Below are 25,773 nucleotides of genomic sequence, written 5' to 3'. Positions count from 1 at the left end.
CATCATCAAATCATTTTGCAATTCTTTTCATTTTAGCTGTCCAATATTTCAGTTAAAAATTTTTGGTATTCTACATTGTTTAATCAGTATTACGAACATCTCTTTCACGTGTGGTATTTTTTAAGCTAATACACAATTTGTTTTATAGTGTCTTCAGGGAAAATAAATGCTATGCTTCCATTGCCGAATTTACATTTCGCGCTTGTCCTCTGGTACCTGGTAGATGTCTCACGAGATTCCTATGCCTAGTTTTATGTATCGTGTTTCTGCAGTCCACATTAAGTCCATCTTTCCATGTGTTTGTACCACTTGGTCAGAATTTGAAACATCGTGTTCCGTTTCAGCTCCCGAAAATTCACTTTCGCAATTTTGTCCCATTCTTTCAAAATTATCACTGCAAATGTCAGTTATATAATCTGAATCTTCACCTGCGCCTTACTTCCTATTCATCTCCTTTACCACTTCATCTATCCATCGCAACACTTTCCGTGCAGAGTCGCCTCCCATACTTCAAGATATTCACAATATTTAACAATGACAGAAATACTAACGTAATAAGGTACAATGTGAGGGGAAATCGCACTGAACTGCAAGGATTACAACAATGCACCGCAAACGAAAACTACGAACCGTCAACATTTGCACACTGATAAGGAAAATAATGAACTTGGAGTGCCTAGACGATTAGGCATGTGCGTGAAACCTTTGCGCAATGGGACATGACGAAATGGGGATTCCCTCACCACGCGCCCGGTGCTGGGTTAATAATGTTTTCAGGATCTAGCCAATTTCTTTTTTTTCAGGTCTTTCATGATGTTCCCGAAACACTTATTACATGTGTTAGGTCTACTAGCGAGTATGGTAAAAATGTTCTTATTCTTAGTCAACCGCTTGTCATCCATTCTAAATATATCGTAAAGAAAATAAGTAAAGGCCTCGAGGGCGGAAGAGGAAAAATTCCGAACGGCAGAAGGAGCGAAAAAACTAGTTCTGCGGCTCAGCAGTAGTTCTAATGACGGACAGACCAGTCTGTCCCACCAACTGAGTATCAGACCATCATGAATTGAATGGTTTATTTCAAAAATGACGCAACTCCACTTTTTTCTGATTTCAAGCTGAACGTGGAATGTATTCCCACAATGGTCCTTTATCATGTGGAAACGTATTTATTTCCGAAGTAGAGTATATTATCTTGGTTGAAATGGCATCTAAAAGTTGCATTTAATTCCCAAGTGACGCAACTTCCCGCTGAATGTATTTCCAAAGTGCCGCAACTCCACATGACCAATAGCTCAGCGCGCATATATCACGTGACCGCCTACCGATTGTAGCGAGACTCTGTTCTTTTGATCCTGGTCTCGTAATTTCTCTGCAGTTTACTGTAATAGTGGAAAGTGAGAGGCAGGCAAACCATTACGCGCGGAAAAGGAAACGAATGGCAGCAGAAGGGCAGACAAATAAGGACAAGATTGAAGGGCTTATTTCCAAAATGAAGCGTTAATATTTGAAAGTTTTAGCATCTACAGTGTAATCTAGCCTACCCCTGTCCGCGTAATTTGCATTTTAGCCCCACTTTACTTCCAAAGTGACCTAAATTCAATACCCTCTCCCCCATTCTGATGGTATTCTTTGCACTAGGATTTAGCCTCCATGGCAAGCGTATTTTGTTTAAAGTGTTGTAGCTGCATAGAGGAAATGAAGTCTCTTATGTTATTAGGAATCCATTTATTAAAAAAATTGCGTTTCCTGAAAAATTTAATTTCTTGGAGAGGCGTCAGCTTGGAAACAAGCCCTTCAATTGCATTGATAAAAAAATGACTTTCGTTGGATATTTTGGTATCCAATACGCGTTCTAATGCAACGGAAATATCGTCGTTGCCGTGACAAAACCTCCTATGTGAAATATTTTAGCTTAGAACTTTGGCTGGTATGGTTCTGTCATCTAAGGTGCAAGATTGTGTGACAGGCGTCAAGGCATTCTCGCTCTTCATAATGTATGTGCTGCGGGTCAGTATATCTCCAAAGATATTAACACATAGGAGGTTTCGTCCTGGCAACGACGATATGTTGATTCAAACTATGGGTATGAAAACCATTTGTGTCTATCCCCAACCATTCTTCAGATATAAGACATCAACCATTTACGTATGTTTAACATTGTACCAAGGAAAACAACTCGCAGAGAGTTCACTAGAGCACTGATTGTTGCTTGGAGTACTAATGAACATGGCTTTAGCTAAGATTCGTGCAAATGCACTACATGGCACATATCCTACTGGATTTGTCTGTTAGACGGCCGCACACGTAGCAAAACAGATCTGAACCCCATAATGTGCACTGTCACTGATAATAAAAAAGAAGCAAATGACAATATCCGGCTTTGCATAAAAAATAACTATAACGTATGAAAACAATCCTCGATCAATGCTGTTCCATGAAAATTAAACCTTTGTCAACATCTTCAAAACCTGACGTGATAGAGAAAAAAGGATTTCAGATATGAGATCATAATGGAAAACTGCAATAGAAACAGTAAACATCATGTCAGATATCTACCCTTGTAAATCAGTGTCATAATGAAATAAGTTTATAATTTTCATTAGGTTCATTAGGTTTTGGGTGGTAATTCTTTAAATGTTTAACGTCATAAACATCGAGTCCCTACTAATAACATGACCTGGCGAGTGTAAGCGAGATTCGATTACCTTCTCAAAAACTGAATTTATTTTAATTTTCTTACTGATGTATAGGCTACTTTTTTTTTCTTATCGAACCCCGTTACGCTATAATTTAATTTTAGTACTTTACATCTCTATGACATGGACTTTCTGTCCCCGTTGTTTCTCAATGAGGCAACGTTTCTGTAGCCTTTACTCTGAAGCGAATCTGGATCACAAAGTACACCACTCAGCTGTCTCCACTTCATCCAGGCGGTGTTCATGCAACGCTGTTCATCTTCGTTCATATTAGCGCTACAAGACAGTATTGAGCCAGGGTACTCGAGGTTTATAATTTCATTGACTGAAATACCATTAAAAATGGCCCTTTCCTCTCATGTATCGAGATTAGGGGAAACCAGGCCATTGAAACAAATATTTAACCGCATTAGGAAAAGTATAACAAAAAATAATTGATTCAAATATGTTCAAGATGATTTAGAAGTGTTGAATATTACAATGCAATAAATTACAAATGGAGAAGAGAAAAGGATTCTGAAGAAAAACATATAAGTCTTAAACTAAAAACTACGCAACGAAAGCAATATGTCATATCAGACGAAGAAAGGGCATCCAGGTCGAAAAGAATGAAGAGGTTTTGGGAGAAGAGTAGGATGATGTAAGCTAAATTCCCAGTTAATGATTTTAAGACTTAGATGTACTGTATATGGTTTAAGTGCTCGAATGTGGGCGTGAAATATGTAAATAGATAATAATAGTGCATAGTCTGTGGAGAGGATAGGAGCAGGTCTTTCGAATTTACGCCTGTAGGCTACCTACGTGTTCGTGAAGATCGGAACCTATACATGGTGAATTCTAATGATGAAGTTCCTGAGCCGAAGGAATGAACCAATAAACGTTACAATCCTGACCCGACGGGGAACCTAACCCAGGACTCCTTGGATCAAAGGCCAGGATGCTAAACATTTAGCTATTGTACTGACAAAAAGTGACTGTATCAGAGGAAAAGTTTCCTTGTCTAACTGCTAAGTCTGCATTTTGTAGACATGCTAGCAAATGTACCCGTGCTTCGCTACGGTATTCTATATTGTATACTACTGTACATGTAGTCAACAATATTTCTTTAAAATTCCATGTCTCTTAGCGTTATCAGAGAAACAGCATAGGGAGGTCCACATACGTTGTTTCCAAAGTGAAGTGCTAGTTGCGGAGTTGGGACGATAACGGCAGGTCCACTTGCCTACTGCCATTCGCAATTGAGTTGGGAATTTTCATTATAATGGCGAGCCCTATTTCCTGCTGCGCGGTCACAATCGATGTGGGGAGTTTTCGTTGCAATGGCAGGTCCCATTTCCTACTTTCAGACAGGTAACAATTGAGGAATTTTTATTATAATGGCAGACACCTTCCCTACTGCCAGTGAAATTTGATTTGTGCTGTTACCAATATAATGACAGGCCCCTTTTCCTAATGCCAGTCAGCTTACTGCCAGTCACACTGAGTTGGTGAGTTTCCATTATAATAGCAGGCCACTATGCCTAACGTCAGTCACGTTTTGGATGGGTAAATTTGTTTATAATGACGGACACCCTTGCCTACTGCCAAACACAATCGGGTAAAGGAGTTTTGTAAAAAATGCATGCTCCCTAGCCTTCTTCCAGTCAAATCGAGAAGGAAATTATTCATTACAATGGTACACAGGAGTTGGAGAAGGACCCCATTCATACTGCCAGTCAAATTCGATATGGGGAGTACTGATTACAATAGCAGACGCCCTCCTACTGAGAGTCATTATCGATGTAAAGTATTAATTACAAAGGCACATACACCCTTTCTAGATCGCTACAAATCGACTTCAATGAATAAATACAGATCGACATACGAAAGTATGTGCATTTTTACCTTCATTTAAAGGCAAACTGCTCTAAGCGGTACATCATATCGACAAACGGCTTCTACGATAAGACGCCACATACAACGGTCTAAATGGCTGGTCCTATGATATGTTCTAGTATCTCATCTATTTATGGGTAAGATTAGGTTAGGGTAAGGTTTTCTCACATTTCATTATTTTTCGGATACATATGTGACCGCTACAAACATAGAATTTGACTCAATAAGCCAATGTTCGCTTAGAATTTCATTATCCTATCTTTAGGATAAGTGAATCAAAGCAGCAATGACACGCGTAAAAAGTGCAAAAGTGTGATACGACTTTCCATTTAGCCACCAAATACCACGAAAGGAAGGTCTGAACCGTCATTAAAATTGCCTCCATATTTCAATGTTTTATGGGGGTAAAATAAATAATTTAAACACCTCTTATTTTTTCAGTCTGTTAGAGGATAAAAGGAATAATTTGGCCAAATTTCAACTTTCTAGCTCGTCTGGCAGATTGTGGCGCCATCTTGATTTGGGGGAGGGTGTTAAAAATGAGGACTTTCAGGAAACGTTTAAGCCCATGAAACTTATAGCTTGTCGTTTTGGGCGTATCCGACTGCGTTCTTATGTTCAGCCCCAAATTTGAGACTTCCAGCGAGGCTCCCGCTGTGTATTTTGGAAATGTTCGATTTTTTAGGGATCCTGAAGTCATCAGCTTCTCTGGTACCAAGTTTTAAGTTTTCGAGATGCCTGGAAGTGCCTCATTCATTCACGTCTATTTTAATTTTATACCTTCCATTCATTAATATAGATAATATTTCACCCCCTTCTCTAGGGGTACTAGGGGCGTCTTGCCACCACAGATAGTAGGTAATATTTCTACGCCTCCCACCCCAAAGCGGGCCGAACTTGTATTTTAAAAATAACTGGAGTGTCACTATTCATATCGGCAACTCCAAACAGTATTGATTCGACCCTATTTTCGATTAATTTTATATATATCACCAACCCCTCGGCCCCCACTCCAAAGGGGGCTGAAGTTGGACTTTAAAAAAATCCGGAGTGTTATTATTCATCTCAGCGACCCCGAAACCAATGGATTCGACACTATTTTCGATTAATTTTATATATAACCCCCCTGACGCCCCACACCTAAGGGTGCTAGGGATGGCTTACCCCCACAGTGCTCGTCTGCAGATAGTAAGTTATGAGTGTACCAAGTTTCGTTGATTTTGCTTCAGTGGTTTAGGAGGACATGTGTCATTTACAACATATATATATATAGAATATCGCAGTACGTGTTACATAAGCCTATCACTTCTTTCGGGTACATCTACTGCCGACTGCGACGGCTCTTCCCTGAAGTGACATAATGCAGACCAAGCAGCTACAAAAGGAAACACTTCCGCGGTAGTTGTGAAGGGTAAGCCCCGAATCTTAACACATAGGGACATCACACTGGTTTCAACATGTTGAAGCATCGCACAGTGCTTTCAATTACGCTAAAACACAGGCCGAAATCGACTTTAGTTGCTTAAAGAGAGAATAATATCCCCATCGACCTAAGCACGAAAAATCTAGGTTTCACCTCTAAGAAAGATACTAAAATGAACATTTGACCACAGTCGGTAAAAATTACCTATAAAATTATGGAAAGTGAAGAAAGTAGTTTAAATATACACCCACATGTTAAAAATACGGGCCGGGCGAGTTGGTCGTGCGGTTAGGAGTGCGCAGCTGTGAGCTCGCATCCGGGAGGTAGTGGGTTCGAACCCCACTGTCAGCAGCCCTGAAGATGGTTTTCCGTGGTTTCCCATTTTCACACCAGGCAAATGCTGGGGCTGTACCTTAATTAAGGCCAAGGCCGCTTCCTTTCCATTCCTAGGCCTTTTCTGTCCCCTCGTCACCATAGGACCTATATGTGTCGGTGCGACGTAAAGCAAATAGCAAATACAGTAGTAAAAATACGCAAATGTAGAGAAAATTTATTTTGGTACCTATGTAAACCACATAGTGTATATCTAACCTATTTGTTGCATAATGCACTTAATTGTCACTCTGCATTGTCTTTGACCATTTACAAGAGATTAATTTTTATCAAAATCTGCACCGTAGATATGAGTAAATCTGAACATAGGCCTAAGTAATGACACGAAGCGTTCTAGCTATCTCCACAAAAGCGAAGAAGCATCTACTGTTGACTTCGTGGGAGTCCGTAACCAGCAAAGAAATGCAAACAAAAAAAAACTCATCTCACTGCACAGATGACATAGAATCGCAAGGCCTGGAAATTGCGTTCCAGGAGAATCCAGCCCAAATGAAATGGGAAGAGGCAACGATGAAGAAGGTTATCTTCTCTGTCGCAGCAAAACCTCGTATCTCCCAATGCACTTCCTATCCATTATTCTCCTTAAGACTGGTTGCGCCTCCCAGCCACATACGGATATGAAGTCCATCAGAACAATGTTCGGTGTGTTCACTTACGTACGATAATGTGTAATGAAAAATGAACCTTAAATACACTGTACTGTATGAGCGCGTAAATACCTCATGCAAACATACATTCTTACGGAGCAGTACTGTATCCTAATGTTCAATTTCCTTTACGGACAATCATAGCAAAATGAGCACAACGAACGTTGTTGTGCTGAACTAAAATTCATTTTATACTATAAATCATCCCCTATAGTCTTACATTGGATGAAGAAAACCTGTTTCACAGGTGCAAAACTGTAATATATGCAAAAATTCGCCAATAACCTGTCCACTTAAAAGAAATCAGCTTCTTTGCTCGGCTATATCTTGTACAGCAATAAGGAATTGCTGGATGTCGGACAGCAATACTAATACAAGTTACTAATTTGAAATTTCTCACATAAAACGGACGCGGATTATTTATTTCCTGCATTATGAATTCATTATGAACTTGAATGGTAACTATGTGATGCCCTTTCTTAATGAATTCCGGCAGATGAAAATAATAAACCAATTGATTGTATAGTAGAACCCCGATTACTTGAGGCACCACATTATCCGAGCCAAACCTGCAAATGTAAAACTCTACATTTAATTTTTAATCCAGTAATTCTTAAACGTTTTGTTATGAATTCTGTGCCGCGCATTATATTATAGCGTCGAAGAAAGGTGTTCTGCTATGTAACAAACGGATGTAAAGAACTTCAAGTGTAAGATGTAACAAAAAGTCATAAACATATAATTTATTTGATTGTATTGTATCTTCAACATACGTAGGCCTATTGTCACAGAAAGAGTTAATGTAATATTTCATACAAATTAATAGGCATTTTATTGCAGCATTAATATCTACTCTTCGTATTACACAACTAATGTTGTAGGCCTACATTATTTACTGGAAATCAAACGTGAAAGTTTTCTTTGCTTTTAAATCACAAAGAATTCACTGAGGTATGAGAAGAAGTTAAGTGACACTGCACGATATTTATTGACTATTTTAAAAAATATTTCTATGACCATGAGTATTATCCAAGGTCGACTCGGATAATCGAGGTTCTACTGCAGTTCACAGAGACAGTGGAGAAACACACTGCAGACTTCAATCGATACTTAGGGACAAGAAGCAGCACTTACTCGTTTTGGAGCGCGGTTCTCGAGGTCCGTCCACCGTCACCTTGATCGCCTTGTTGTAGGTAGCCATCTGCGGGGGCGACGAGCTCACCGTGATCGTCAGCGTGAAGCTCTTCCCTGGAACAAAACAGAACCGCATCAGTCACTTCTACAAAGTTACAGACTCAGAAGTGAAGGAAAAGTGCAGTAGAGGCAGACCCACAAGATGCATACTATGAGTGGGAACCATTGGAATTAGTGGGGATTATTTACGAAGAAAGCCGGTGGGAGGGTATTAGCTTCACTCCACACACCAACTCTGTTACTGGATGGTCACTCACTTCAGGGTTGCGGGATCGAATTCTGGGTCTAACAATTATGATATAAGAGTATTAAATTGTCAGTAGGTTTATTAACAAAATACCTTTCCCGAAATATATATTATTAATAATAATCTATATAAACAACATCGTAACGAACGTGCATCTGTAAATTTTCGTTCAGTTTCCGGTTTATGCGTAATAATGACTATTTGCATATTTTTAGCTTTGGTGTCTGACTTTTTGTCGGTTTGTCTGAGTTCTTATAACTGGAAAACTACTTGATATATTTCTATCAATCTTCTTATAATCCACCTGCACTTGGGTAGATTTTAGGGCCAATATTTTTTCTAACCTGAATGGACTGGGAGTTTATAGGAAGATCGAAATACTTATTTCACCCTACAACACAAAATACATGACCAACATTAATGGAAATCTACCAGCCTTAATGGAAATCAATTTCTAAACTTTTTCTCATGCGCACCTTTCCGATAGGAGGATTAATAAGGGAGATATCAATAACGGATTGTATTTCAATCTAAGTCCCAGCGGATTTAGCCTAAAAGTGGGTGCGTGTAAAATAAATATATTTATTATAATTCCAAAACTACTGCAAAAATATTTCAACCAAACTTCATATTTAGCATTCATCTGTCCAAAGGTAGTTTCCAAGATCCATAGCATTTCATGTTCATGGAATGGACTGGGGGGTTTATCGGAAACCGAGATAATGATTTACTCTCCCACAAACTATACAAGATCAACCTGAATAGAAATCTAAAACTTTTTCTCATGTGTACCTTTCGATAGGACGATTAATAAGGGTGATATCATTAAAGGGTCGTTTTACAGGCTGCCATGTCCTTTCAAGGTGGTTTAAGGGGGAATAATTAAAGATCCATTTCACTCTTTTCGATAGAAGAGTAATTAAGAGAGGTTATCATTAACTATTGGTTTCATGAGCCTTCAGCCAAGGGCGCCACTCCAGGTTTCAGATAAACAACAATACGTAAGCGGGATGTAGGCAGTATTTCGCACAACTTCGGACCAGGAACTGTATCGTTCAATAATCTATGTGATCGTCCTCATTCTGTCTCCAATTTGTTTAGCTTTATCGTACTTCACCTTACTGCCACCTGCTTTGGTAGAAGAATATCAGTGTAACATGCCGTATTGAACGTTTGAATACAGGCATGTAACTTCATATAAATTCATGAAGGAATCGTGTAATTCATTACCAATTCCCGTGCAAAGAACGGGTACACATGCTAATAATTAAGGGGTGGATTTTAATGTCCTAAAAATACGTTCATTTGACAACAGCACTCCTTGCAGTTTTTCAGAATTTTTTCAGCCCTTGCAGTTTTTCAGAATTTTTTCAGCCACCTCATCCTTCCCTTTCTTTAAATCGCTTTCAATGTTCTTCACAATATCCAATGCGTTACTTAGTGGGAGCCCATAGTTTCAAGACGGGTGATTGCTCTTGGTATCACACCGAAATTCGATGATATGAATGCCAAATTTCCGACCAAGCTGGCAGAAGTAAAAAAAAGTTGCTCAATCCTGGCAGATGATGAATTGCAAGGATCAAATTCCTGAACAAACGTCTTGAAGGAATAATAATTGCTGCAGTCATATTGAACAGCGTCGAGCCAAGTTCCCCAACGACTAAGGACAGGCTTATGTGGAAGAGGCAGGGTAGGAGCAGTTTATTTCAACTTTGAACTCTAAGGGGAGCCTTCAGGAATATTTTCTTGCCATTTGCAATTAACTTATATACTTCAGGGTAGTTGATCCGAACCTCTTCGGCCACTCTATGCCAAGCATGGGGAAGGCACGTTACGTAGACTACTTTCAGATAAAGTAGATTTAGGAGGTATTGGGAGCCTTGGTGCGAGGATAACTATTTTAAAAGACCCAGCTACACTATGCGTGCTTCCACAAGCACAGCTAATGGAAAGTCAGCCATCTGGAGGTGAGCCTATCGCATCTGATGCAATATGCTGGCATCAATTTCAGAAACTGACTTGTGCATAACTTTGTACACAAGGAGGCGTGCTGCACGAACTTCCTTGCAAGAAAGAAAACTATGCTTCTAACCTTCGCAGCAGGGATGTACAGTAAGAACTGTTGGTGGCAAACTGAAATATAATATTTAACTTACCGGGCGAGTTGGCTGTGCGCGTAGAAGCGCGCGGCTGTGAGCTTGCATCCGGGAGATAGTAGGTTCGAATCCCACTATCGGCAGCCCTGAAGATGGTTTTCCGTGGTTTCCCATTTTCACACCAGGCAAATGCTGGGGCTGTACCTTAATTAAGGCCACGGCCGCTTCCTTCCAACTCCTAGGCCTTTCCTATCCCATCGTCGCCATAAGACCTATCTGTGTCGGTGCGACGTAAAGCCCCTAGCAAAAAAAAAAAAAAAAAAAAATATTTAACTTATGTCATCCCTATATATGCGGTGTCTAAGGCCCAGTTTTTTCAACGAATGGTAATTGTTAACACTGATGTTAAGGAGACTTAACATATAATTTAACAAAGTGGTCATCTCATCAAGAATTTTTGATGATGCTTGTTGTTTAAAGGGGCCAAACATCTAAGGTCATCGGCCCACCAATAATTTTTACCTCTAGCAAATTGTTTATACTTGTGTTAAATTAACATGGCATCAGTCCTGTGTTAAACGTCTTAACAGGTGTTAAAATTTCAAAATGGTAGCATGTAACAAAAAATGAAAACTTAAGTTTGAAGCTTTACTGCTGTTTGAAAACTATTTGTACAATTGAGAAGGCAAAGGACGACCTATACTATGAAAAAACGGCGTTTTAGAGTTGTCAGAAGAAAGTTTTTTTTTATAAAGATACCTAATTACCAAAGGCATAATGAACGAGGTACTAGAAGAAATGGAAAATAGGTTAGAGTTTTCCCACAGACTGAAACATATCAGTGTCTCCAGTTCAGCAGTTACTTATAGTTCTTAAATATTTTGCTTCCGTTTTTGTTTTAATGTCATTGTAGGTGACTATGTTCATGACTGCAGGACAAGAATGTGTAGACTTCTGCAAAGAATTCCTGTTGCCATTGAAGCGTTAACAAGGCATTACATTATTTTTGCCGCAGTAAAAGAATGCCCAAAAATCATTCAAGACACATCATTTATCTCATTTTCCCGGTGATGTGTTTCGAATACAGGTCAATACAAGTGAGGTTTTTTCGAAATGGAAAGTCACCGTTCAGTGATTTGGATTCAACGTCAATCTATATTATGTTTATTAATTAATATATTTATTTGTTTATTGGTGCATACAACATTGCTATATGCTCATTTCAGAGACTCGTTCTTACAGTATATTAACGCTATCACATTATATTCATAGAAATAATTAAAAATGCTTCTGATGCATACAGCCCATTAGAGGTCTTGGCTTACATGATGAATACTGCCCAGGCTTGCGGAGATTGCACAATCTCAGTCTGTACTAAGCCTTTAATAAGACATTTAAAGGGGGCAGATACCTAATAGGCCTATGATGTTTACAGTTTCTAATGGAGTTTTTCATGCTGATTACAAATCTGAAATCCGTTTTGCTCTATCACATCAGATTTTGAAGATGTTGACAAAGTTTTATTTTTAATGGAACAGCGTTCATCGAGAAATGTTTTCGTTGTTTTTAGTTATTTTTCATGGAAAGCCGAATATTTTCATTTGCTTCTTTTTTATTGCCAGTGACAGTGAACATTGAGGTCCAGAAGTTGTATAAATTCACCAGATATGTTTCGCTACGTGTACGGCTGTGTAACAACAAATCGTCGTTGCCGGGACAAAACCTCCCATGTGATAATATTTTTGGAGATATACTGACCCGCAGCACAAACGTTATGAAGAGCGAGAATGCATTGCCTATATTCATACAATATTGCACCTTAGATGTTAGAACCTTACCGGCTTAAGTTCTAAGCTAAAATATTTCACATAGGAGGTTTCGTCCCAGCAGCGACGAAATCCAATAAGTGCCCTTTGGTGAATTTGCTCTAATCTTAGCTAAATCCATGTTCATTAGTACTCCATGTATCAACCAATTTTCTAGTGAAACTTCTCTCTCTGTGCTGTTTTTCTTGATACAATGTTAAATATATGTAAGTGGTTGATGTCGTATCAAGAACGGTCGGTGATAGACACAAATGGTTTGGGTATTTTGAATCAACATATTTCAGTTATCTTAGAACGCGTGTTGGATACCAACATACGCACCGAAGGTCATTTTTTGTTGATCAGTGTAACTGGTTACAGGTTACCGGACTTTTCTCCTTCACGTTGCTTCGGAAATCCTCCAGGTGTTGAAGTAAAGAATAATGGCTTCACTTGGAACCAAGGGTTAAGAGAACAGACTTTTTACTAGAAATTTAGGGACAACTAAGCTTAGATGGTGTAATGGTTGTTTGCTACTGAATGAACATTCGGACAGTATGAAAGCGAATGTGCGGTAGAGTGGAGTGAAAATTCTCGCAACATTTCAAATTATACAGGACAGTCGGAAACAACGTGAATCGGGTACATGATCATTAGACGGTTGATAATACCGGGAAGTAATTCGAAAAAAATTCGTTTCTTCCTCCGATGGGCTATAAAATAAAGACACATTGACGTAACAAAATTGTTTTTTTAGTAAAAGTTTAATACTTTCATACTTATTTTTCCTACATAATTTCCAAAATCTTTTAGGCATTTGTCGTGTCGTGACACCAGCATTGCGTCCGGCTCTATGGCTAAATGGTTAGCATATTGGCCTTTGGCCACAGAGGTCCCGGATTCGATTCCCGACGTGGTCGGGAATTTTAACCATCATTGGTTAATTTCTCTGGCACGGGGACTGGGTGTATGTGCCGTCTTCATCATCATTATTTTCATCCTCATCATGACACGCAGGTTGCCTACGGGAGTCAAATCAAGAGACCTGCACCTGGCGAGCCGAACATGTCCTCGGACACTCCCGGCACTAAAAGCCATACGCCATTTCATTTCGTTACCAGCTTTGCGATGCCCTTTGCAAAGATGTCTGCCGCCAGTGAGGTAAGGTGCGTCTGGACACCCTCCTGAAGTTCTTCGTTGGTAGCGACGAGTTGTCAACTCAACCATGCCTTCAAACTCATCAGCACGCTTAACCATGCGTACGGTAGCGACAGACTTGCGTCTTTGCCCACCGTCCTTCGCTCTTTTTTAACTTGCCGAGACTATTCCTGTACACTATATACACAGTGTTCACCACACCATAACATTATACTCATTCTGCGATGGATTTCGGAAACGTTACATCCTTCTGCTTGCAGAAAACGTATCACAGTTCGGAGTATCAATCTTAGCGGTCATATTCAATTGCCCGTGGCTTGGCTACGACTGACGCTTTGGAGCCGACTTTGGGAGATGTTGCGTGGGGGGGGATGTTGAGTGATCACACGATGCAGAGATCTGACTGACGACTATCTCTTGTTTACTTACATGCATGATCGGAGGTTTAAAAAACAGCCCTCGTATGCTTTTATATTGGATATTTTTAAGACATAAAACTCTCTCTCAATTAGGTCCATGCATAATTTTCATTTATTTAAGTGTACAAATCAAATACAAGGAAAACGTGTTATACTGGAAGAAGATGCCTTGTTTTCTGTCGTTAAATAAATATTTAGATTAGAGTACATGAAAAACAGTAGAAACAAATCACTTCAATAATATTTGAAATTCGTTTCTAGATTGGTTCCCATATTAGAAAATTCATTAAAGTGTAAGGCTTCCGTCATTACTGGAGCATCAAGTCGGACATAAATACCAATATTAAAAAATTACGATTTTAAAATAAATGCATCTATAATATCCCCCCCATGGCACTACAGCCCTTGAAGGGCCTTGGCCTAACAAGCGACCGCTACTCAGCCCGACGGCCTACAGATTACGAGGTGTCGTGTGGTCAGCACGACGAATTCTCTCGGCCGTTATTCTTGGCTTTCTTCACCGGGGCCGCTATCTCACCGTCAGATAGCTCCTCAATTCTAATCACGTAGGCTGAGTGGACCTCGAACCAGCCCTCAGGTCCAGGTAAAAATCCCTGACCTGGCCGGGAATCGAACCCGGGACCTCCGGGTAAGAGGCAGGCACGCTACCCCTACACCACGGGGCCGGCGCTTCTATAATATACCTAGATGAATTCTTAAGGCGGTTATTGTTGCCTAAATTTGTTTAAGCTTCTTTACTAAATAAGTAAAGCAATAGAAAATAAGTAAGTAAGCAAATTTCACATGCTAAAATAAATTAATATAATTAAAACACTTAGTTCGGTTCATGGAACCGTTAGGCTTATTAATTTAATATGAACGAACCAAAACTTAGCTTACGTTTGAATTAAGTTCGTTTCATAAATTCACTAACTGTTTTAGATATCATAGATTCAAATATAAATATAAATATAAATATAAATATAAATATAAATATAAATATAAATATAAATATAAATATAAATATAAATATAAATATAAATATAAATATAAATATAAATATAAATATAACATGAAAATAATACAAAAAAGACCAAAATTATGGTATGCAACCGCCAGCATATTGCAGTCAACATTATAATTAGTGATATACCACTTACCTATTTAGGAAGTAAAATCACTCCAGATGGCAAAAGTTCAGTCGACATAAAAAGCAGAATTTCTCAAGCAAAGATTGTTTTTTACAAGAAAAGGATACTTCTTACTTCGAGGAATTTAAATGTGGAGATTAAGAAGACATTTATTAAGTGGTATATATAGAGTGTGGTCATGTATGGCTCAGAAACGTGGACTATTAGTGCATGTGATAAGAAATGTCTGGAAGCATTTGAGATGTGGTACTGGAGGAGGATGGAAAAGATCTCATGGACAGCAAAACTCACAAATGAAGAAGTTCTTCGACGAATAGATGAAAAATGATCCTTTTTAGCAACAATAAGAAAGAGAAGAGACCAATTAATTGGCCATCTCTATAGGCACAATGGTTTCATAGTTAATGTCGTGGAAGGAATGATTCAAGGTAAAAGAGGAAGAGGAAGACCTAGACTGCAATATGAAAGACAGATCAGAGATGACGTAGGAGCAGGCTCATATGTGGAAATGAAGAAATTAGCGGATTACAGAGAAGACGAATTGCTGCAAACCAGTCTTAGGATTGAGAATTAAGAAGAAGAAGAAGAAGAAGATGATTCACTACTTGAAGAGCAGACGTGGAAAAGTGACTAAAAGATCCTCTTCCTATTCAATTATTTACCTTAGGACTGGTCATGTCTCGCAGCCATATACGGCTATGTAGTCCATCAGAACAACGTTCGTTGTGATCATTTCCCTATGGTTATCTGTAGAGGAAATTGAACTTTATCGTACAGGGTCTCTGCGCTACGGCAACTGCCTCAACCGAACTTATATGTCGAACGCGGCTGCCCTGTTTAAGCGTGTATACAATCATATATGAAATCTTACCTTATAAAAGATACTGGAAGTGTCGTCCTTCCTGGGTTATACAGGCATTGTATCTGGTAACCACATTCTGGCTAAGGCGAGTGAGTTCTGCCACTGGAATGTTTCTGATTTCTTTCAGTTCCTCCAATGTGTGAGGATTTTTAGATACACTTTTTTATTCCAGTTTACCCCACAAGTAAAAATCATACACTGTTAGATCTGAAGAACTAAGGGGAAACAGGCCAGCACTGATCACTCTGTCCGTAAACACTTACGATGTTGTGAGAAGGGAATCTTCTGCTCTATGAGCAGGGGCTAAATCTTGTTGAAACACTCACGCGATTTTTGTTCTTCGTTAACTGATGGAAGAACGGTGTCAGAATGTCATCTTGGTACCTCTCTGCATTTACTGTCGTCTCGAAAATAATAGGCTCAATTATTCGTTTTGCCGTACCAGCACACCAACCACCAATCTTCCTATCATAATGAGGCACCTCATAAACACATTTAGGATTTTTTGCACACCAATAGTGAGAGATATGATTGTTCACACGTCCATTAAGATTAAACCGAAACATTTATGTACGAAAATACGTTGTTGCAATGATAACTGTCCTGCCATGTTAACAGCTGAGATTCAGACTGGCGACTGATGCTTGCGCGGTGGAACACTTGCAGGCTGCTTGCAAGGTTAAGAGCGATGCGCGCGCCTTCCATACTGCAGCTTACGTATTGGAGAGTGGAAACGCCGCTTCGCCAGTCTTAGTTTATATGAGAGACCCTGTATATTTGCATGAAATATTTACGCACTCCTATAGTATAATGCATTTGTGGTTCATTCTCCTCTACATGTTAGCAAAGGGAAACTAACACAACGAAAATTGTTCTGATATACTGCGAATCCATATGTGGCTGGGAGGTGTGACCAGTATTGAGGCAAATAATGGACAGGAAGAACGTTGGGACATACGAGGCTTTACCGTAGCAGCGACGATATTCAGCTTACATTAACAAATTATCTTCACAGCAATACATTGTACACTTCTCCGACACTGACACTTCATAGGCACGCCAAAAACCATTTCTTCCTAGTATTAGGGTCCTTTAGCACATTGATAAATAATTTCTGTGGATTATTATGCGAGCATTGTGCACATCGGGACCATAAACCATTTATAACCTATCTGATTCGTTGTCTGTGCGGGAGTAATGTTAAGTCTGAAACATAACACTCAGATTATTACACATAATGTACGAATTGAATTTCATTTAACCAGACACTAAAATAGACGTATGTGAACTGTTTCCATATTTATCAAGGCATACCGTGTGTTACTTCGTCTGATAATTCAGTCAACCTAGATGATGCCATCAAACCAACGAGATCACGTATTTGCATCTGTGGCATTTCTGTTTTTAAATGTAGGTGTTTGAATTTCTAATTGTACATTCTGACCACAATTTTGAATTTTGGATCAGAGGAGCGCATTTAAAATGAAAATGAAGATCATGTATGTTCCCAATTATAATAAAATAACTTTTGTAACAGGCTGAAGGCGAGAACTGAAGACGGAGAGCCACTTTGGGCACCACTGGATAATCGCGTGCGACGCCAGCCGTGTTACGAGGCTGCTATTTTGAAAAACCAGCGATGAGGAGAGAGTTGGCCCCACGCCTGAAGCACGCGAAGTAACCGGAAATAACCCGCGTGTCCGCACCCAGCGGGAGGCTGGTACCGCAAGACGACGCCAAGTCGAAGAGCGAGAAACTTGTGGCCTGGGTTTGGCCAGAGCTTGACGTGAGGATCGAGGACACGCAAACCTCCCCGCACCCTTGCAATGCAAACAGGCAAGGCAGGGGCCAGGGGCTAGGCTACTACCTGTCGAGCTTCTGTATAGCTTCACAATATCTTCCGCTGAGAGCTTTTGTGTTTGTAGAGCAAACCTCATGGCTTTTGACCAAGACCAGTATTAAATGACCTAGCTTATGAATTCTTATGCATCATAAATCTGTAATTTACCTCATGTATTTTAATTGAGCTCATAGTATTGAAATGAAGCCAGTCTTTTGAAAGATAGCCGTAACTTTTCTCTTGTTTGCAATTGAATACGATATATAATTACTGTTGATCATCAATAGATCGCTGATGTGGTCTGGTTTTAATTGGCTGCAGCTTTACTGACGCACTATGTACTGGGTGCGCTTGTTGTTGGGATATATAAAATACATCTTGCAACTGCAGTCAGCCCTCGTAGATCCCTCTCATGCCTGATTCACCACTTTGAGATATCATCATTATCATCATCTCCGGGATGAATTTAATTATACAGATCTACTTCAGCTGTTGCGGAGAAGAGGAGACGAACTGCTCGACTAAGTGGTATGTTCTGAGCTGTCAGTGGAGATATGGCGTGGAATGACAAGAGTAGACGAATAAGTTCGAGTGGTGGTTTTAAAAGTAGGAAAGATCACTATATGAAGATAAATTTGGAATTCAAGAGAACAAATTAAGGAAATTATTCGTTTATAGGAAGAGGATTTAGGGCTTGCAATAATTTACCAAGGGAGATGCTCAATATATTTCCACATTCTTTGCAATCATTTAAGAAAAGGCCAGAAAAACAACAGATAGGAAATCTGCGTCCTGGGCGACTGCCCTAAATGCAGATCAATATTGATTGACTGAGTGATTGAGTGATTGATTTGAGGATCTTTCTGTTAACATTCCAGTCCTTGAAACGGTCTTTCTTTATGAAGGGCGATAACATTGCACTTGAACACTCGACGTTAATAAAACAATGATGTAATCAAATAATGAAGTAATACAGAACTTGTGTCGAAATCATAAAGACTTACCTGAGAAAAAACTTGTTCTGAATTGATGAAATATTCTATGAATTATAACATTCCAGTCTAGTTATAAGACAAAATAAATTAACTATACAAAAATTGCTACGTTAATGATTGAATGTTGTACCTGTAGACTATAGCTAGTACGCATTGGTTGCACACAGCTCAGAATTTCCTGTTTTTGAGTTTTGCCAAGCATATTGAGATCACGGAAAGAGGGCCACAGGAAGGTAGAAATTATATGTTTGGAGGTAATTAATACCTTTTCAAATAAAAAGATCATGGCTCGATTTTTAATCCTGCGTACCTCCTGTTAAAAATACATTAGAATCCTGTAGTACATGTTCGTGTAAGAACTCTGTAAATATAGATATCCATTAGGCTAGTTAATTATTACAAATCTATTTTATAATGATACCATCATCATCAAACCACATTTAAAACGGAATTAATTAATCTCATCACAGGCATTGCCAGTGACACTACAAACTTGTTGAAGCTTGTGCTACAAAAGTAGAACTAATTGGATTGTAGGTAAATTTTCGCTTTGCAATTCGTCTGAGATCTCCCTAAGTGGTCTCTGTAAATCCGTAATTTTTCCTTCGATCTCATTAACGTTTCCCTGTCATCTTTGTTTTCTGCCACTAACGCAACAAGTTCGTTATACTGAGTGTGTTAGGATTGTATCATTGTGTACAAGCTGTTCCAGACTATACTGACCCCTTGTTTTAGAGATTCATTCAGAGAAGAGCAGATACCAATTTCTTGATTTAATGTGCAATACATTTTGCATCATTTACCAAGAAGTCGTTTCCATCGAGCGTGTGACAAAGTGCGATGAGCAGCACAAAGAATAAGTTCGAGATATTAACAAACCTTTTATTACCGAGCGAGTTGGCCGTGCGATTAGGGGCTTAGCGCTTATGAATTCCTACAAAACAGCTGTGAGATTGCATCTGGGAGATACTGTTGGCAAACCTGAAGATGGTTTTTCGTTGTTTCCAATTTTCTCACCTTAATTAAAGCCACGGCCACTCCGTTCCCAATCCTAGCCCATGTCATCATAAGACCTATCTGCGTCGGTGCAGCGTAAAGTCAATTGTAGAAATAATTTATTATATTATCCCTTGGTCACCGACAAAAAGAAAATTATCGTCATCTTACTTCGAAAACCTCATGATGCTTGATTTTTCAGATTATAAGTTCATGCCTTCATTGTTTCGAGAGAATAAATCCCCATTTAATTTCGTGTGGCTATTTCTGGCTGAGTGCAGCCCTTGTAAGACAGACCCTCCGATGAGGGTGGGCGGCATCTGCGTTGTATAGGTAACTGCGTGTTATTGTGGTGGAGGGTAGTGTTATGTGTGGTGTATGAGTTGCAGGGATGTTGGGGACAGTACAAACACCCAGCCCCCGGGCCATTGGAATTAACCATTGGAAATAACCAATGAAGGTTAAAATCCCCGACCCGGCCGGGAATCGAACCCGGGACCCTCTGAACCGAAGGCCAGTACGCTGACCATTCAGCCAACGAGTCGGACTTAAATCCCCATAACTCTAGCGATTATGGATTCCTAGAAAATAGAAGTCGCATGACTTGGTTCCAGGAGTATACTCGTACGTCCGTATTGAATGCTTTCCGACGGACACTGCCGATCCTCGTATGTTTTCTTCTTCTACCGCTTTTGCCACACCTGTGGGGTCACGGGTGCGAACTGTGTCGCATATGCGGATGTGGCCAATTTTTACAGCCTTATACCCTTCCTGACGCCAACCCTACGTAGAGGGATGTATTGTGTGTTTCTGTTGTGGTTGGCAGTGTGTTGTGCGAATATGAAGAGTACTGGGACAAACACAAACAGCCAGTCCCCAAGTTAGAAAATTTAATCATACGTGATTAAAATTCCCGACCCGGCTGAGAATCGAGCTCGGGACCCTCTGAACCAAAGGTCTCTACGCTGACCATTCAGCCAAGGAGTCGGACTGATCCTCGTTTGTTTTGTTGTAGAAAAATCTTACTTAAGTACTCGAAGTTGCAAGCTGCACATGTTGAGTATACGCACCAACAGAGTAATCTTATGCCGCAATACTTAGAACAACAAGACTGCACTCTGAAAGATACGATCTGACGTACATTAACCACTCATTCTTTAAGGATTACATCACACTGCCATTTATTTCCTCTACCCGACCATATATCGTTGATGCTGTGGTAAAACCGTGAATTTGACAATGCTCTTCCTATCCATTATTTCCCCTAAGACAAGTCACGCCTCCCAGCCACATATTGATATACAGTCTATCAGAACAATTTTCTTTGAGTTCATTTTCCTACGCTATTTTGTAAACGAAAAGGAACCTTAAATGCATTACATTCTAAGCGTGGATAACTGCTTTCCAATCGTACATTCCTACAATACGGTACAGTAAGGCTCATTTTCCTTTACACTCTCGCATAGAAAAATGAACTCAACGCAAATTGTTCTGATGGACTGCATGTCAATATGTGACTGACCGGCGTGACCAGTCTTAAGAAAAATAATGGATAGGAGTTATGATACAGCACGACGATATAAAGGCAGGAGGCCGAAGAGTGGATGATACAAAATGCAGAAATGTACAATCCAGAGGGAACAATTAAAATCAAAATTGGATTGTCGGGTAAGTTGTTTAATCCGTTACGTTTTTTCTATAAATTTCGACATTAATTTATTCCTTGAAAACCTAAATTTTGGGCAATCATAAATTGAGGACCAAAGATGAAAAATGGTGAAAGTGCAGATATATGAAAAATGTTCTTTTCTTTTGTATGTGTAATAAGAGGATGTATTAGCCATGCCGTGTATGGTGATAACTTGTGCATGTGCCTGAGGTCATTAGTTTAGTTGGTAGGAAGTTCAACAGGTAGAGCCACAGTCCAATGTGCCCAGCTAAGTTTAGTGGGGAAGGGTGAACGTGCCAATTCTTCTATGCTGTCCATTGCGTCAGTGTGCTACCACTCATGAATTTTCTAATTTCTCAGCCACTATATTAAGGAAATGAAATTTATCGAAGCTGAATATTGTTATGCAATTATATAAAATATATTGGATATAGTACACGTCCATTTCAAAGGCCTTAGGTAATTATTAATTCCTGGTCTCCTTTGGGAGAGAAAGGTGGGAGTGCCATTGTGCTCGGGAACCCTATTATTGGAGTTTACTCGAAAACACGTTTCTGGCACTTTCATCCTTTTCCATCTTTGGTTCTCAATTTCTCAGCCATAATTTAGCCAGATCAACGATTGCTAACGCTTTGAGAGAAGAAAGTTAAAATATCTATGAAGGAGTGTACGGACTCTCCAACAGAGTAAGCAACCGACGCATTGTCATTATTGTTTTTAAGGCATCCTGTTCTGAAGGCTTCATCATTGATCCAACAATTAGATTTGAGATCAACGAAAACCAGTCAGTGGAGGTCGATATGGAAGAAATAAGACTTCTAAAAGCAAAAATATAAGCTCTCATCCATCTCTGTAATCGACTTGATGTTAGGTGCTCGAGATCCATTCCTAAATTTTTTGTCAACCATCGCCATTACTACTTTCAAGAAGTCCATCATGATCTTCAAGAACCAAACTTGTAGACCTTAGCTAAATATGTTTGACGTGCCTCACTCTTTTGCCTACTCTTAACTTCATACCATCTTGTGTATCCGTCTGTATCTATTATTGTTGTTCAGGTACTCCTTGTCCTTGGATAACCTGCAGCTGTTGCAGGAAGATTGTATAATAATAATAATAATAATAATAATAATAATAATAATAATAATAATAATAATAATAATAATAATAATAATAATAATAATAATATGTAAGTTTAAGAACCAAAATGTAATGCAGATGTGTATTGGGTAACTTATTATTCGCACGCTTTTTAGAGACTGATTTTTGTACAGGGGTGTGGAATAAGGAGGGAGCTCTTCCGGTTCTAGTAATACTGCCCACTGAATGGAAATGAAATCGGAATTGAATCGATAGTATGATCGATCGATATGAATTTTCTAAACCTTTATTATCTTAAGCCAACAACTGTGTCACACACATATTATATATCATTATATAACATTTCTCAATGCAAATCTTGTTCCTTACATGAATTCTATATTTTGGCTTTGCTTTGTAAACAAGTACAGTACTAGTACGTAAAGTGTACGCCAGATGTCGCACAGCGATGCATACGCGATTCATAGTTTGTGTTTCAAAGGTTGCCAATACGAATCTCGAAGATAACCGAGGTCGACCGATTCAGCACTAGCGTGTCCATGTATCACTAAAAGGTGCGCGTACTATACATTAGGGACGTTGCATTATAAATCGATATGAGTAAATATCGATATTCGATTTTTCAATATCGATATTTTCGGTATTGTGATATTGATACTATGATTAGGGCTCGGAATTTGAAGACCTACAAATTGCCGAAAAAGACCTATAAAAGACCTGAAAATATCACAAAAGAACCTAAAAAGTGGCAAAAGAGAAAAACGCGGTCCAAGTTCATTCATAATTTTAGTTTGAACTTCATCTTTAATGATTGAATATAATATTCAAAAATACAAACTTTTATTGCTATGCAGCATACAGTGCAAAAATATATCAGTGAAATACTTCTTTGAGACAGTATATTTTTAGATGAACATAATTTAAAAAAGAAATTCCGTGTTTGTTAAAAAAGTACATACAGATTTTAGAATTAAATATTTTTCTACATAGAATGAATTCAGCGAACCCGCAATGGACATCCTGGAGAAAAGAACTGAAATTAGTATAATATTTGGCTTAACCAAAGTAGGGTTGCAGAAATTTTAATACGAAAACCTTACCTCAATTTGCTTTGCAGTATATCACAATACTCATCCCCGGGCTTTTAACTGTAAAGGATCGTCGGTTTTCAGACAACACGTTGCGAAACATCGAGAAACTTCTCTCCACAACAATGGATGTTAAGGGAAGGGTTCATAATTGAAGCAAGTACGATATTCCTCTTCAAAAACACTCACTTCAAAATTTTCTCCTTTTAATATATTTCACTTATCTTGCACATAATTTGATACTCGTGTACTTTTTTCAAGCATTGATTTCATTTTTTCATTTCAATTTCTCTCTCACAAGAGAGGTGATGGATGAACTAATGAAGATTCGAATTGAGAACGGGCAGTACAAATGTAGTCGAAAGAAAGTGAAGTTACAAAAAAAAAAGCCGTTAAGACATAAAATGCTAAAAACAGAGCTATAAGCCAAATAAAACGCCTAAAAGAAAGAAAGGGCAAACAAAACCCGCCATTTTCTGGCCTACAATGACCCAGAATGAACATATCGTCGCTGCCGGGACAAAACCTCCTATGTGATAATATTTTTGGAGATATACTGACCCGCAGCACATACATTATGAAGAGCGAGAATGCCTTGACAACATTCACACAATATTGCACCTTAAATGACAGAACCTTACCAGCCAAAGTTCTGAGCTAAAATATTTCACATAGGAGGTTTTGTCCCGGCAGCGACGATGTTGGGCCTCGTCTTCGGGCAATCGAGAATAAAAAATGAAAAAGATTTTTCCTCAACTAGTTATCGATATCAATAACATGTTTAGGAAAAATGAAGGAATTTTGGTATTAATCAAACAATGCTTACAAAATTATAATTAAGAGTAAACTTCATGAGAATATTTTCATGAATTAGAGCTACGAAGTATTTTAATATAGAGAAATGGTAGTGACCGATAAGAAGGACATTATTTGTCCTTATATTGCTCGATATCCTTTCATTTAACAGTGTAATGTGTGCCTTGCGTGAGTTTAGTTGCTGTTGGCCTCTTACATGTTGTAGATATTTTTACTTTGTGGGTAAATAGTCGCATAAATATTTTTGCCTTGGTGTTTTTTTCATTAAGTTACTTTCAGTTGCGGAAACGGCTCCTCTGATTAGTACAGTGTGGATGTACCTGACAAAAATAGTGAAGTATCGCAGTGTGTAAGTAATGATCTAAACATGTAAAGTTCGGAGGGAATAAAACAAATTTGGATCATGATTTTACACACAATATTTTGATCGCTATATTAGATTTTGTTTCTCTTGGAACTATCGTGACCCCAATTTAATACAATTCAATACAATTTCAAATGCTTGTATTTTGGAAAAAATATATCACTTGATATTGCGATAAATCGATGTATTATTTTTTTATTACTATTATTACTATTTTCTTTACGTCGCACCAATACAGATAGGTCTCATGGCGGCGATGGGATAGGAAAGGACTAGGAGTGGGATGGAAGCGACCGTGGTCTTAATTAAGGGACAGCGTCGGAAAACCATCTTCAGGGCCGCCAACAGTGGGGTTCTAACCCACTATTTCCCGAATGCAAGTTCACAGCTGCGCGTACCTAACCACGCGGTCAACTCGCTTGGTATTTGACATATTGTTTTCATAATATCGACATATCGATAGTTTCATATCGAATAAAACGGTGTTATTTTACTATAACGAAATGTCCCTAGCTCACTTTAAACCATTTTTATTGTTTCAATGCCCATTTTCGTAAGTTTTAAATGCCTTTCTTCAATATTGAACTGCCTATTTCCTAAATGTTGAGTATTTATTTGCCAGCCTATATGAATTCCTGGACAGCTGGCACTAGTAATGATTCTCGACGGATCCACAGGCTACTTAATTGCACGAGAGTAACATTTCAAAGTGGAGGTATTTGAGGGGGATGTCAGAAACTGACATGTAATAGAAGCTTCTGGCTCTGAAAGCAGAGGGGAACTAGCTAACTCCTTATTTCTCAAGTATGCATCTTCAGTAGCGCCTGGGCCATCTATTGGTAGAACTGTGGAGGATCAAACTACTCTTCGGGCTGAATACCCAACATACATACATCGGAAATGAGAACTTTGCCTGTTTTGTGGTCTTTAAATACTGA

General features: G+C 38.9%; 1 protein-coding gene across 1 annotated transcript in view; it reads right to left on the bottom strand.

Moving 5' to 3' along the window:
• The window catches only part of LOC136857255 (runt-related transcription factor 1-like), a 479,280-nt gene that overhangs the window by 261,736 nt on the left and 191,771 nt on the right, over positions 1-25,773 (bottom strand). Inside the window, exon 2 of the mRNA XM_067135756.2 lies at positions 8,169-8,282. Coding sequence (XP_066991857.1) covers positions 8,169-8,282 — 114 coding nt within the window. The remainder of the gene's footprint in view (positions 1-8,168; positions 8,283-25,773) is intronic.

The sequence above is a fragment of the Anabrus simplex genome, chromosome 1, assembly GCF_040414725.1.
Source record: "Anabrus simplex isolate iqAnaSimp1 chromosome 1, ASM4041472v1, whole genome shotgun sequence".
NCBI lineage: Eukaryota > Metazoa > Arthropoda > Insecta > Orthoptera > Tettigoniidae > Anabrus > Anabrus simplex.
This window is presented reverse-complemented; position numbering and strand designations above follow the sequence as displayed.